General features: G+C 45.8%; 1 protein-coding gene across 1 annotated transcript in view; it reads right to left on the bottom strand.

The window, feature by feature from the left end:
* Positions 1 to 13,867, bottom strand: part of CPS1 (carbamoyl-phosphate synthase 1) — a 91,452-nt gene extending 77,585 nt beyond the window's left edge. The window contains exons 1-4 of the mRNA XM_035571114.1: positions 13,745 to 13,867; positions 5,551 to 5,660; positions 1,283 to 1,427; positions 109 to 198 (exon numbers count right to left, since the gene is read on the bottom strand). Coding sequence (XP_035427007.1) covers positions 109 to 198; positions 1,283 to 1,427; positions 5,551 to 5,660; positions 13,745 to 13,867 — 468 coding nt within the window. The remainder of the gene's footprint in view (positions 1 to 108; positions 199 to 1,282; positions 1,428 to 5,550; positions 5,661 to 13,744) is intronic.
* Positions 13,868 to 15,636: the final 1,769 nt, after the last annotated feature.

The following is a 15,636-nucleotide window of genomic DNA, read 5'->3' as shown; positions in this document are numbered from 1 at the left end:
AGACATCTCACGAGAAAAGTGGTTAGCAGCTCAAAGCTGGTTGTTCTTTCCCTTGTTCCCAGACACACAGGCCTGTTCTCTTCATGTAGTTATCCCTGGATTTCTCACCTTTTCTTCCTGCAACCACTCCCCAAGACTCCTTGCAGCCTGCCAGTGACTGTACTCATTGCTGTAATCCAGCACCAGCAAACCTGAAACCTGCAGAGAGAAGAAATGTGATTTTGCAGTGAAGAATCACTCCATACTAGCCGTGTGCCTTCTGGTACATTCATCCACTGCAAACCATATCACGTAAGACACAATGCCAGGCAGACTTGGTGTGGCTGTTCTGACAGAACAAAAAGACAGCAAACCTGATACTGCACAGTGGGAGAGCATAGAAGAGATACCAGACAAAGGGGTGAAGACATCAGCAGTTTGTCATTAATGTACCCAGGCCATTTTAATTATGAAATCCATAGAATAGTGTGGCTTCCAAGTAACTAAAACTGCGCATTACATTGAATGAAGAAAACAGTTCTTGTTAGAAAGGAAATGCAAGTTTAAGACAAGACAAAACATTCCATTTTGATTCATTTTTTTAAGAAAGCTTTTCACTTTCTTAGTGACATTTCATTTCAAAAGTCAACTTCATTTTCCAGTGGAGTTAGATAGTTTATAAAGGAGTCATTTCACCTCAGGACAGATAAAACATTTCACTGGCTCTGCAATTACATGGGTTTTATTTCATTTTTCAGTACTGCCACAACAGCATGGACACAGTCCTGATCTTTGCCCATGTGCCCTGTCACCAAAGCACAAACTAGTTCCTGCACTAGTAAGGACAGCCTTCTTCACACAGGTATCACCTCCCCTATTTGTGGCAGAACAGGCATATGGAAAAGAGTTTCTGCACAGAGAAACTTCTCATTCTTAACAGCATTTGCTCTCCCTGTGGAAACCAGTCCTGGACAAACCCAGATAAATATGAAGCAGACATGAATGTGAGAAAAAAAGAGCCATCAAGGGGAGCAGTTCACAAAAACTGTGTCATTTGTACCATTGAGGGGAAACACACCACTTCCAGACAGCGCATAGCCAGATGCAGAAAGCACAGTGATTACCTTTTGCCAGCATTTCTCCAGAAGACAATACCCAGAGGAAGAAAGAGAAAAGTTGAGTATCTTTGATTTATTTTTAACTTCTATGAGGTGCCAGTAAATTCTTGCACATGCGCACACACATTCACGCACTCAGGCTGCTAGCACCGTCCTTCGCTCAGCTCCTGCGTTGCCACCATTACCTTGATTCCATCGGACTCCAGAAACCTCCTGAGGCCCATTTCGTCCAAGGCAGCTGTGTCAGGCACCCCACTGTTCCCAACAATGGGGTTAGCCAGAGTAAGAATCTGTCCTTTGTAGCTGGGATCTGTCAAGGCTTCAGTGTATCTAGATGAAGAAGCAACAGAAGAAAAAGTATGTTGTTCTGGAGTTGAAAAGAAAATAAAAGAGCCAGTGAGAGGACAGCTTTGATTTCTCATATGACAAAAGACAAAAACAGTAGTTATGTGAAAACATCCTTAGTAGCAAGCACATTTGTGAATACACCTCATCTTTGCTATCTGCAATTAAGCATTTGACACCGAGAACAAGGAAAGGCTTTTGCTTCTCCTGCTTCATCGAAGAAAAGCACGAGAGCTATTCGACTCGGACCCCTTACGATTTAACATATCGCTTGAACCACAGATGACAGCTGGGGCTTGGCCATTCCCTGGGCACCCCATGCAGCCACTGCTTTGTCATCACCATCCCTTCCTTCCACGTGGTGTAAGAACTTCCCCTCTGAGTAGGGGCAGAAAGCTCAAACTGAAAAGCCAGCTGACAATGCAGTTGTTTGCCCAGTCTTGTTCCCTTCCCCAGCCTGTAGTCTTCAGATGTCTGGGGCTGTAACTGCCCTTTCCACGAGGGAACAGGCAGATTAATTAACATCCGTCTTTTTCTCTGGGCTCAGGGAAGCAGCTACAACCATCCTTACAATTCCTCACTACTTCTCTGGGTTCTTTCCTCCTACCTGTTCTGTCAGCAAGCTCTGTCAGGGCAGCAATTCTGCAGCTTCTCCCAGCACAGAGGCCTGACATCCCTTCCAGGCCATCTCCTGGATCCCATCCACGGGGCACCCCACGTCCCACCTGACCAGATCCCTATGTGCTTTGAAGGCGGTTTATGTATCTCTGAAGAAGGCAGGCTGAAGACAACGCTTTGGGATTCAGCAGCCCGTGCTTGTCCCATAGCCCCAAAGCCCTCATCTTTAGCCAGAGGAAGAAGCCCCAGAGACTGCAACTCTATTCCAGCACCTGCCTGAGCACTGTTCTCAGCAAGGACAGACCTACAAGTGCAGTGGAACATCCTCCTGCAACGGAGGATTGAACCTAAGGTTTTTGGAATTTAATGGAGGATCAAACCTACAATTTTTGCATAGTCTACTGGATCAGCTCTTGATCCAGTGGATCCAGTTGGTCCTGTCTCACTTTCAACCCCAAGCAGGGTAAATATGTTCTACTTACTCATGCCCCTAATTCTGCAGCTTCAAAGTGAGCAGCCCTTCACTTTCTCCCTTACACTCTAGCATACTGTTGCACCAATCTGTTAAGCATTTGCTGTCTTTCTAGTCAAAAGCAGCTGTAATTTAGCAACAGATGAACTTATCCATAGAGATATTAAGCCAAATGCATCAAGACACTGCAGAATGAATCTGCCCTATACAAAATATAATTTATTATTGTCATCACTGTTTAAACAGTACATAACTGGCAACTCCAGCCATCTACCAGATATCAGCAAGTCACAAGAGACATTTTTATGGTGCTTTGGACTTACTGCCAGCAGATTAATTGTCAAACACTAGGAAACTCTTCACAAAACCCGGAATGGTTGCAGGCAGATACATACAACGCAGCACACCAGCCAGCTCTGAGAAATGACACATCGAATCAACAATGGCCAGGAGATATTTCCAGGTAGGCCTCCCCTGCTGTTCAGATCTATACTTCCTGCTGCAGGTAAACAGCCACACAAAGTGCAGTGTGATCACAGAACTGCAGCAAGCGCATGACGTGCACGTTTAGCATCTCGCTTTCCTTCCGAGTCAATTGGTTATGCTTCCAAAAGCCTCTGTTAATGACGAAGGCAATGTAATTAACCTTTGCATGTTATTTGTAATCAGCAAACAAGGACAGAGAGCCACTGGGTTTAGCTGGGCTATGAAGGCGCAGCTCTGCGTTAAGACAAAATGCCCTTCAAGCAGGCACAACGCTCGTGGAGCAGAGAGGAGCAGATGGGAGCAGGAGCTCCAAAGATGCTGCGAGGTCCAACCCCTGCTGTGCCTGCCCAAAGCCCTGCCTGACTTCAGTAAACTCCCATCAATCAGTTCTCTCAGAACATCATGTGAGGCACACACAGTGGCACACTGGAGGCAAATGCATTTACCGAGCTGATGCAAACATGGTAACATTTTACGGGTTGTAGTTCTTCTCTCATCTGAAAACCTCCCCCCTTCCTCTCCCTGCCCCATTCTAAACACTAGGATTTTTTATTTCAAACGCTTCTGAGAAGTTCATCCTCGTGCTCTTCTAATGAAAATTCAACATTGCACCCCCAAAACATTGCTCTCTGGCCTCTATTCTAGGGTAATCTGACAACATTTCAGCCAGCTTCAGCTACTTCAGACCTGAAAGCTAGGTGTACATAAAGTGCTTTGCCTCCCCGTTCTGATACGGATCAGGACGTGGGAGTCCAGATGAGGAGACAAGGTGCAGAGCAGCACACCAGTTCTCTCCGCACAGAGCTCACACTGACTCCGCCCACGGTCTAGAAACACCCAGTTCACAGAAAGCAGTGGTCTGAGACCTAAAACCAGCCATGGCAAAACCACCCCTGCACTGGCCTCCCGCTGGCTGTGCTGAGTAATTGCTACGAGCCCAGACAATCTGCGAAAGGCCCCAGCCCTGGCACAGCACCTCCTTCTCACAGGCACTTAGCCTCCTGCTGTGTCAGGGAAGAGAGGTAGCGGGGTCCTTCGGATACATGAGGTCTTGATCTCTGTGCTCATGAGCACGAGGCAGAGCTGGAGGGTTTCTTTCACTGGCCAGCAGTGCCACGACTGGTAGCAAATCCTGTCACCTTTATGACCTGCAGCAATTCTGCAAGCTCTTATCCTCCTCTTCTCTAAGCCAATTGAGTTCACATTCCTGGAGTGCACTCTGAAGACGCAGCCCTATGTTTTGAATGTTCTCTCCATCCCCATATGCTCCCCAGCACAGAAGAGATCTCTCATTTCACAGGCATCCTCTCCAAATCGCTAGAAAATGAGCAAACAGCTTCTGCTGCCACAGTAACATGTGGAGGGGAAATTAATCCATCAGGTCCTCCTTGACTTTTGTGATGTGACAAGATTTATTGCCCATAATCCATCACAGAGAAGAGAACTCTGGTGCCCTCCATCACTCTGATCTATATTAAACAGTTGTTTGTTGGCAGGTATATTAACAAAGCAAGTAATTAGTGCTGTCAAAATACTTAAATAATTGCCTCCTAATGCAAAACTTTGCAAACAGATTCCCCTCTGCAGCTATTTAACATCCTCACCAATGAGATCATTTAAAACTCATCCCGTGAGTACTGTTTTCTCCAAAGGAGAGCAGAATTTGGGGAATACAAGGCAGCTGGGCAAAGACTATTATGAAAGATTGCAGGCAAAGACAGCTATGGATAGCTGCAGAAAAAGCTCAAGCACCAGAAGCCTCAGAGCTGTCTCACCCCCCCAGAACATACCCCGCTCCTAACCAACAGCCTCAATCCTCTGGGCAGCTTTCTCTCTGCTCAAGCAGTTCAACTTCGCAGCCCTGGGTTGCAATCCTAAGCCAGCTATCAGCTTCTGTCACTTGAGAGGACACGCAGTCATGCCAGGTTAGGAACAAACCTGATCCTCCCCTATCCCTGGAAAGGGCAGAGGGCTCAAATACATCCCCAGCTGTGCTGGGAGCCACCACACACCAAGATGGATGGTTCACGTATGAGAACCCAACTTAGGAACATCAGGAGTTAAGAATTTTGCACTCAGAGGCCAAGTTACATTACTCAGGAGGCTGCAGATACTTCAAACCTTTACTTTCGATCTGGAAATGGGAGGGAGAACAATGACGCATCAGATGAAGGTTCTTGCTGTCCTCGTTTTGTGTTACTCACCAGTAACTCTGCTCTGACTCAGCAGTGGCTGCATTTCATGGGGAGACGAGCAGATCTCTCCACACCTCACTATCACAGTTAGTTATATGAGTCCTTAAAGTTGCCCATCAGCACAAATGTGGTGATGCAAGAGGACTGCCTGAAGTCTTACTGTTAACTGGCTCCCTCTCTGCATTCCTAGAGCACGGTGTTTTCTGTACAGCACATCATTTGCTTGGATTGGGACCCTATAATCTTGAGAAAAGCACCTGCACCAACTACCCCTTTCACACTTTTACAAGGTCCCAAAACAGTTTTCTTCCTTATTTCTCAATTGCTTTTGCCTTACCCAGAAATACCAGTGTTGAATACGACTTCCCCTGCTGTGGAGGATGGATAGCCAAAAGAATAGCCCTTCATCTTCGTTCCATCTTTCAGCACCAAGTTCGCTGTCTGCGCCTAGAGAAAGGCACATGAAGAGACTCAAATACAGGACGAAAAGGCTTGATGTTTACACAAGTCACACCGAGGACACCTGCCTTTCCTGCCTCGTGCTGTGTGTATTTTTGCCCCCCTCCCATTCCCAGCTGCCAAGGTACTGTCTCTTTTACTAGTCTGATGCTCTTTTTCTTTCTAATACTTAAACATTGTGCTCCTAGAGGTGGCAAGGAAGCTGACAAACCTCACCATGAGCAAAGCATGAGCTCCTTTTACTACTGGACCACCCTGGCTCTTTCCACATCGCTTTGTTCATTTCTTTCACTCAGCGTATCTTGCAATTAACCAATATTTTAACTCTGTAGGAAAAGAGTTGCTTCTCCTCAGTGTTTGCTCAAGGCTAGCTGCTGAGTACACTGGCTCTCATCCAGCCACGAGCTTCTACAGGCGCTTAACTTTTGTTGTAACCGTACAGCTAAGCCACTGAAAAGCAGTGCATGCATAGGCGGACTGGCGTCAGAAGGCAAAATTCACAATACAAGTCCATCCTGCTGTAAGACACGGCAAGAGAGGAGCTCATGAATCAGACACTCATGGTCCCAGTTACCCCAGGGATAGGATTAAATTGTCCTGGCAGAGAGGTAGCTACCTAATGAGCAGCCTAGAGGAAAGCTTCCCATAAGCAGCAACACTTTCAAAAAGTGTTTAGCAGAATGGAGTCCCAACCAAGAAGAAGGGATGCTGGGTTCTGATGGGATAATCTGCCAGAATTTGATAACCCTAACAAAATTAGCAGTGCTGTTGGGAGCTGAAGGCAGAAGCAGCTTTTGCTTTTTGCTGATCAGCATCAGGTTTCCTATCACGCAAGGAGACACAGGTACAGTGCCTGAATTTAAAATAAATGCTGTGAGGCAGCAAGTTACTGGTATCAGCTCTCTAGATCACACTTTGTTGTTTTTTTGTTTTTGTTTTTTTCCCTCCAGCAAGCCCCAGCCAGGGAAGGAGGGGATCAATCTCCTTGATCGTCCACCAAGTTTGTCCACCAGGCAGTAGCTCTTACCTTCATATCAGGGTGCGTCTGGGTTTCTTTTTTTGTAGTTTTTTTTTTTTTTTTTTTTTTTAACAGAACTCCTTATGTTGGAATCTTATTAAAAAGAAGAATTAAGTTCGGTTTGCTGTAGAAAGGAGCAGGAGAGCTACTTTCCATTAGCTGTAAATCAGCTGAACAATCTCAGCAAGGAGACATTTCAGCCCCAGCATTGAACATTTTGTAACAATCACAGCAAACATTCATCTAGAGCTCTTCTGCAGTTATAAATACTGCACAGATCAATTACTAATGTACTGCAAAATACACTAAAAAAATCAAACTACACTGCTAAGTAATTGAATTCTGTGCATCTGGGATGGTTTTAGCCTTGCATTTGTTCCTCATTAATGTCAAACATCGAGTCATTCTCAAAAGGTTTAGCCATCACTTTCTGAGCCTTCTTGTATGATTGGATGGGATAGTCAGCAACACCACAATCCTCCCACAGTTATTTATACAATTTTTTTGGCCCTAGATCTAGCCCAAATAAGAATTACAGGTTGGCCAGCCCCCTAATCTCTTTAAAAGCCTCTCACCACAGAAAGCTGCCACATACTGAAGGTGTTATGGAGGAAGAGCACCTGGGTGCCTCAGACTGAGCTTTGGGCAGGACTTCTGCCCCTTCTGAAGCCTGCTCAAAATCCAGCCCACACTACCAACATGAGAGAGTGACTGTAAGAACCAGACTCCCTCAGGCTTGACTTCAAGAGACGGATCCCTCCCCTCAGCAGAGCAAATATTTGGAGTCTACCCAATTATCAACTCCGGTTTCAGGCAAGTCTCAGCACCCAGAGCCAGTTGGGTCATCGCTTCAACCAGCCACAGCTGCAAACACAGCCTGGCAGGATCCTCCACAATGGGGGAACGACCAGGAAATCTAAAACCCATCTAGCTCCTGAGGGCTAAAATACAGCACAATTAGTGTGACCTTCACGTCTCGCCCTCATCTTGGCAGTTCGCAGGCATCTCCCGCAGACCTCCTGCCCGTCTCTGCACCAGACCAGCACAGAAATCATTTCTGCCAAACAGAAGCCCCACTGTACTATCAGAGCCCCTACACAGGGTTCAGGTAATGCAGAGGGATGTCCCTGAGCTACCATAACCTGCCTGCAAGTTCAGCTACAGAAGGGATAGATGTTCAGATGGATCCCTCCTCTCCTTGATTTATTATTCTTAATTAAGAGCTTAGTTTGTTGAGCATTTCTGAAGCAATTATTCTTGCCTACATATCCAGCAGAGGTGTTACCACATCCCTCAGCTGCCAGCCTACCTTGTCTTTTCAGTTTTGTTTTTAATGTGAAAAGTGATTTACAGGCTATAAAAAAGGCCAATTGGCTCAATCGGGGATTAGCTGGAGAGATTTTCATTTGTAAGAAAAACCAAACAAACCAACAAGCAAGAAATAAACAAATATCCCAGAGTTGCCTTGAGGTCCTTTTGTCTCCACTCCTCAGAAGCATCCCTATGCCGTCTAGTACAGACCTCCGCTGTAGTCCCAACTTAAATGTTTCCTCCACTCACAGCCCCGCTGCAATCCCGTTTCTCTCCTACACACCAGAGGCTTTAACTCAGCAGAGGTCTCTGTTCTCCAGAGAGGCTGCAGAGCTCTTGAAGAGCTTTAAGGACGGAGGTGGCTAACAGAAAGGGTGACTGCTGCAGCGTTGCAAGATTTGGTGCATCTTTCCAAAGCAGCTTGAAGAGTTCGCTGGCTCAGGTCCCGCTTCACTAAGCACTTCACAAATGAGGTAAAAGCACTGTAGCAGTTAAAAATAACTAAATAAATGAATTTAGTTCTGTTGGCTTCCCTGCTCTAGCAGCCCTTCCCATCTACAAAATAGATGATAAAGATCTGCTGAATCCAAAAAGTTCTGCAGTATGATTTGTTTTTTAAAGTGTGTCTGCCATAAACGCCTGTTCTGGAAAGCAAGCAGGTAATTTTCGTTCTTCCACACGTGCCTCACAGAGTAAACAGTCAAGGAAGTCAAGTTTTTCCTCTCCAAAGAAATCCCTCAGCTTGTCTTGGCAAGGCCAAGCTGACCCCTGAACGCTGGGCTGCTGCAAAAGATGTATGCCCGGAACAGAGGGCACTGGTGTGTGGCAGGGACACAGCTGGGATTTGCTCTCAGCACAGGCCAGTTTACTTCCCTGCAGCACGAAGGTGGGGAAATGCCTCCTTCCTCAGGCAGGCCACGATTCCACGCAGCACAACAGCCTCTGGCACGCTTCTCAGCACACAGATCACGCAGATCTGGCCGGCTGCATAATGGGCAGCGTATCTCAAGTGCAGAAGAAGCCCAAAGCCACCAGATTTCCAGCACAGCAGAAGGCTGGTGCCAGGGCTGCGTTGCACTCTCTCCAGACCAAATAACCAGCAACAATCTTTGCTAGAAAAATGTCTTCTTGTGCGTACTATGTCATCGCAGGCTGGAAATCCATCTGGACATTGCTGACAGTCAGCTTCCTTTGCCAGCCTTTTCTTTCCTCCTTTAAATGCATATTATCGTATTTGCTTCTGGCTAAAATTAACAAGTAGAAAGGAACAAAAAAGGAATAAAGAGCCAATTCAAGGTCTTGTATATCCCCAAGATGATTCACACTTAGGCTAACTTCAGGGAGAAGCTTTGAATTAACTCCATTACTGTCCGTGTCAAAGAGAAAGCAACGCCAGAACCACCCCACAGATACCAGGGCAGAAAAGTCACATTTCCTACAACTTGAACTCTTAAAACTTCTTAAGGCTGTTCACAACAATGCCACGGATAGTTGTTCCTGACAAAAATCAGAGGGGGAAGGGGAACCAAGACAGGCAAGGCAGCTAGTGGAAGTCGTGAAGCACCTGAGGAAATGAGCATCCCCCTTTTCTCCCCATCTCTGGAGGAACGGGCCCCACTCCACACACAGCCCCATCACTTTCACCTCCAAAGGGAGAGGAGCAGAATTACGTGAGTGATCCTTTACCTCCTCACCCATCTCTCTGCTTCCCAGTCATTTTCTCAGTTACTTTCCACCTGCCTCAAAACGTATTTGAAGAATCCTTTTACAGTCATCTGAAATAGTTTCTAAAGCCAGTGCTCAAAAATTTGCTCCCTCTCATTTCTAGCTATATTTTTAGCTTGCTCCTGGTGCGTGCTTTTTTCTTTTTCTTTTTTATAGCTCTCCCAATCCCCTCCTTACTGAGCCGGCTACACTGTTACAAGACACCTATTTATTGCTCATACTACTCTTTACATCCCCATATAACTACACGGGCCTCAGATGAGCATTAAATGATACGAGCTTCAAGCTGCGGTCTCTCTGCCCATTACTGAATTACAAAGAGGTGTGATTACCTTGAAACCACGGATGCAAAGCAGCCCTACGGAGAGCCCACAGGGGTCTCAGCTCTGCTCCCCGTGCCCCCCTTCCACCCATGGATGCTCCATCTCTCCTGCAGAACTGACAGATGGGATGCAGTAAGGGAATACGAACCTCTGAGTCCCCGTATCTCAGACTGCTCATGTACAATGATGTTTCCTCACATATGCTGAGCTTAACTGGACAGAAAACAGACTTGAGAGAATAAATATTAGGCACTCTACTAAACCTACCACCTCTCCCTCATGCTCTCTAATACTTTACTTAGCTTACACATAGATCAGAACTATGTTTTCACTGCATTTTGTTTTGCTCCCTAGAATAGCCTACTGAGAAAGAGCAATCAAAGGCAACTAAACACTCATTTAAGCCTACAATAATGCAAGAATAGGATCATTACCTATACTGCCACTAGCCCGCACACCTTAATTACTCTGCATTTCAAACCTTCTCCAAAATTCTTACCAATATCCATTACCCTTAATGATGGCTGGAACACCAAACCCAGCCGTAAGTCACTACTCAGCCACTTGTGTCACAATTCCAGTCAACCACCTTGCTCCTAGGCAAAGCTAGGCAATAGGTCGGCCCTTCAGGACCACTTATCCTTAAATTCTCCCTCAGGCCTGCTGCTTTACTGCTTGCATATGTCTATTAGAGAATCTCTGACTTCTGCTTCTGTATGTGCCATAGGAGGAGGTATATGAGCCTGGCACTGCCTTAAAGAAAAGCCCCGAGCAGGAAGGGTTCAACATTTTGTGTACCAGATTCTGAATTCAAACACACGTGTGGCCCCTGGCAAAGGTGGAGTTAGAAATAAGAACTGAGGTCTCAGATTAAACAAGTTATCAACCCTGTTGCTTTCTGTGAGTTCAAGCATTCACTTGGGCAGCACGAACTCCTTTAAGTATTAAACTCAAATAAGCAAGTCCAACATGGAAACAGCTTTCCCCAGAGTCAATGCCAAGGCAGAACACAGCACATGATGTCAGAAAGACACCTCTGGGGCTGGCTGGCTAGCACCACAGCTAGTCACTGTGCAGATACTCCACTGGACTCAGCACTTGTAGTGCACGTTAGGTGTTGGATACCCTGCAATAGGTCCTGTCATACACCTTGAAATACAAGCAGGCCCCATTCAGTCTCATGCTTCTGGGGGGTGTTTGCTATCACTGACACTGAGGTTAAAATAGCTCCGAAGGGTTTCATTGGCCTTGTCTTTTGATTTTAAAACATATATTCATTCTCCTCGCCATTGAAATTGGTGGTGTTGGCTTTGAGCACTCACTTCACAAGCACAGGATTAGGTAGATGCTAGACCAGCTGGTGCTGTAACTCCATCAGAGTTGAGCAGCAATTTTCCATGAGCCTGAAACTTCTTAACTGGGCACCTCAGCATTACGAGGTATGACCCTGTGGGTCTGTCACTGTGCAGTCCTTGAATGAGTGACAAAACATCCACCTAACACATCAATCTGTCATTTAAGATGCCAAATCCAAACTTCATGTGCTAATCCATCAGTAGAAAAACACATCAGATCCAGCCTGCTACAGATGCCTACCAGGATTATCCTGGGATGTATAAAGTAAGATGGTATCTCATCAAAATCTGAACCATCAATCTTAACCAGGGGCTACACAGCTTTACCAGCAGAAGACACCTCTTCCTGTAGCAGACTTATAGCCACAGGCTGAAGTGCCTGTGAACTCACCTCTCTCTGCATCATAAGACTTCCAGCTGCTGCACTCTACAGAACACGGCAGAAGTGACTGAACCAGCTCCAAGCAGCGAGATAGCTATCAAAGGCAAGAGACAAGCAGGGATGGCCTTCCAGCAGAGCTCTTCAGTCCTGCTTAGATGGCTAGACAGTGTCTAGTGTATCTGCAGGGACTTAAGTGCATCTACATGGACACCTGTTCTGCGATACACAACATCAGCATACTGATGCTCTACTCTGTCAGCAGTGATAAACCAAGCTACGAAGTAGGAAACCTGGCCTCCTATACTTCAGACACTGATTTTTGCCAACAGCACCTCTCAGTGCATTCACAGTTCCTCTTATCCAGCAACACTGGCAGTAAAAGTGTCTCCATTTTCTCCTGGCCCATTCCAATCTGAAGCAAAAAGCCCAGAGAGGAGAGGTGGTTGGAAGTGTGTTGCTCTGTCACACCAACAGACATTTTCTAGCTCAGTGCTGAGATTTCAAAATGGCACAGAAGCTGGCATCTGCCCTGGAAGAGCTGATGTAAGAAATGGCACTGCCCTACACATAAGGGTTTGTATAGTTTTAATGTATTTTTGTCAAATCAACATAGCTTCAGCAGCCTGCAGAACGGCAGAGGAACTTGCTTCCCACATCAGAGACCTACATTCTCATCAAGTAGTGTTGCAGGAGAGACTGGTACCCTCGGTGGCTTTACAACTCCCAAACAGGACTCCAGTTGTAATCACAAGGAGGAAAAACATCTTTCTCAGCCAGATCTAAATGCAGAGGAAGGGGAAGATTACCATGCTGTGCTTTAAGGTGGTGAACGAGGTAGCAGTTCATGACTGCTGTGCGCTCTCAGGGAGGGGAAGACGGGTCCATTAACAAGTACACTGGCCACAAAACAACCTGTCTTTAAAAGCATGAGGCAAAACTGAACTGAAAACTCACACACTAGAAGAAGAAATAAGAATAGTGATGCCTCTTTCCTAGTTCAGTTTTTCTCTGCAGCCAATTTTTGTTTAAGAAGTAACATGTCTTTTGCCAGGAGCTCAGAGAACTTTTTATTGCAAATCAGTGCCCATGGGACCAGCAAGAGAAACCTGAGCCCTCAGTGGACAGAAGTGATATTAATCAGGCCTCTACTCCACCCACCAGCTAAGGTGGCACCCTCTGGGTATCCACAGCCCGAATCTCCCAGAGATTTTCCCCACTACCCACTGAAACATCACTCCTCAGGTTGCTAATCCTATTACACTGGTGATCCACAAACAGAAACGTGCAAGAGCCCCTTTTCCATGCAAAGTGCCAAAGCACCTCGAGTACTGTGGAATTCACAAAGTCCTAGTTCCCCACTGTGCCATGCTGCACCCGCCTGAGTTGCACTAGCGAAGCTGGTCAAATCCAGCTTTTGCATTTGAAGAAACCGGGGGTGTGAACCGAGGGGTTCAAGCCCCTAAAATCAAGGGCTGATACCATGATGCGTTCAAAAAGAGCCATCTACTTCTCTGATTAAGCTGAGCCAGCTTGGTTTCCAAGACATTGAAAATGAATCCTACATGGACCCACTGGGATGGCCCGCATGCTTCAAGTGATGCTTGCTTTTAAATATCTAATTGATTCATGATGACGTGGAATGAAAGAACTGCTCTGTAGGCTATCAGTCCTATAGAAAGGTGGGGTGTTTGTAGAGAAAATACTATATAATAATTAACTGAAACCTTGAACTTTTGGTGCTATTTACCCTATAATTTTCATTCCAGACTACACAAAAGTGTTTGCTTATCTAATGGAACTGTTTAGCCAAGCAAACCCTTTGCTTCAGGTTCAGACAAATCTCCTTCAGTTCAGTTTTACATGCCTATGTAAACCCTGTTATCTGCAGCGAGCTATCTCTCAGCATGCCAAACACCTCTATCAGACCACAGTAGCTCCCTGTTAGCAGTTACTGTTACCTTGATGCTCAACAACCTGGTACCAGTCCTTGAGAAACTCCAGTGATCAGCAGACACTTTGCAAAACTCCAATCTGCCTTTCAAAGTCTTCACCACTTTGCAAGCTGTCAAAATTCCTGTCATCTTGAGAGTTGCTGATGGGTAACCGAAGTTTCGAGAAAACAAAAAAAGTAAAAAAAAAAAAAATCCACTTGTATGTGTTTCTTCAAGATTTAGTGCAGATAATACGCTCTTGCAGAAGGCAGGGGAAGAGAACAGAGACAGCTGGTGGACTGACCGTACAGCACTGCCCTCCACCTTCCCATTTATTCTGCCATTAAAAGTCTCTGGTGCAGCCCCACCTCCTCCCGCCCCTCCTTGGAGGGGCGCTTGCTTAGAGCCCTTGCAACACTTTTCTTTAGCTTTGTCTGTGAGCAGGGGTTGTGTCACAGGCCAGGTACAAGCTTCACCTACTGGAAGACAGCAAAGAAAAAAAAAAAAAAAGAGCAAAAAAAAAATTGCACCCACAGCGACGAAGACAGTCCTCACACACCAAAACACACACCTTACATTTCGGTAACAGACCAAGAACCTGTAACAGCCTGTGGTCTGTGCAAATTAGGAGTCTCTGTCCATAGTGTGCTTTCTAGTGCTCTCCAACATGTGATCTGGGGTCCACCATTAGCTAGTGGGACTGCTGGAAGCATTCTTGTACTGGAAGATGGAGAACAGGAAGACTAAATTCTGCAGAAAGCTGTAGTCCTTTTATTCTGAGTACATAGCCACCAGCAGCCCCAGTGCAGGTCCCAAAGTACTGCCCCCTCTCCCCAAGAAAATGAAAAAGACATCAATAGGAAAAATAAACAGTTGCACCAGGAAAAACACCTTTTGTCAAAATGCTACTGGACAACAGCTGAAATAAGGCAAAATGTTCCATCTCCTAACTGACCGCAGGCCTTTGGAACTATCATATTTCCTATAACCCTACACTGTAGTCTTCAGAACCATGGTCCTCATTAGCCAGAGAGGAAAATGCCTGATGAAGACAAAGGCTATGGGAGAAGCATGCACATTATTATTCTTTATGAACTAAGATGGTGCGCCATCTTCTGAAACCCGACCGACCAAAGCTTCAATTAGCACAGAGCAAGGAAAAAAAGCTTTTTCTTTTGCGCCCCCCCCTCCTTTTTTTCGCAGCTGGACACATGCTGCTCTGAAGGATTTAGGTAACCTTTTCTCATCACCAACAGTACCGACTAGGACTTCTCTGTACACAGTTGAGATTAGCCTGAGTTGATGCCAGCATCACATGAAAGCATTTCCTGCACAGCTCATTATAGCACCAAGCTGAAGCATGGCACACAGAAGAAAAGACAGAAGAGAGGACCATGGGCTTGGGTGCCCTCTGTGATGGAAAGCATAGTGGAGACTTGGATGAGAAAAGCATAGGAAAAGCCTGAATCCAGACAATGGAAAGGGATGGATAGAAATATGGTGGAAGACAGGCTGTAGAGGACTTCAGCTTTACCATGAGCTTTACAAGTGTGCAGAGTTGAGAGAAGCAAGCCAACAATGTTTCCTGGGGACTAGAGCATGGTTTAGGAAAGACAAACTTTTTTCCAACAGGAAGATACCTGACAATCGTTCTGACTCATAGAAGGAGCTTGAGAGATGTGGAAACATGGAATTTATTTATTCAGCAAAGATCTACAGGGAACTGGGAATTGGTTTGTTGTTAAATAGTCTTCTGCATGCTTGGCTTTAGCCTGTAGTGATCCAGGTTGGAGATGCACATGGGAGAAGAGATGTACAAAAAACAGAGGTACAGCTATAAGTGAAAGGACTGCAAAGACACCTTGCACAAGAAAAGTCATCTTAATATCCAAACACACGTGCATTTACACGTGCAATTC

This window comes from Cygnus atratus, chromosome 6 (genome assembly GCF_013377495.2).
Source record: "Cygnus atratus isolate AKBS03 ecotype Queensland, Australia chromosome 6, CAtr_DNAZoo_HiC_assembly, whole genome shotgun sequence".
NCBI lineage: Eukaryota > Metazoa > Chordata > Aves > Anseriformes > Anatidae > Cygnus > Cygnus atratus.
Note: the sequence above shows the minus strand (reverse complement) of the source record. Positions and strands in the feature narration are given on the sequence as shown.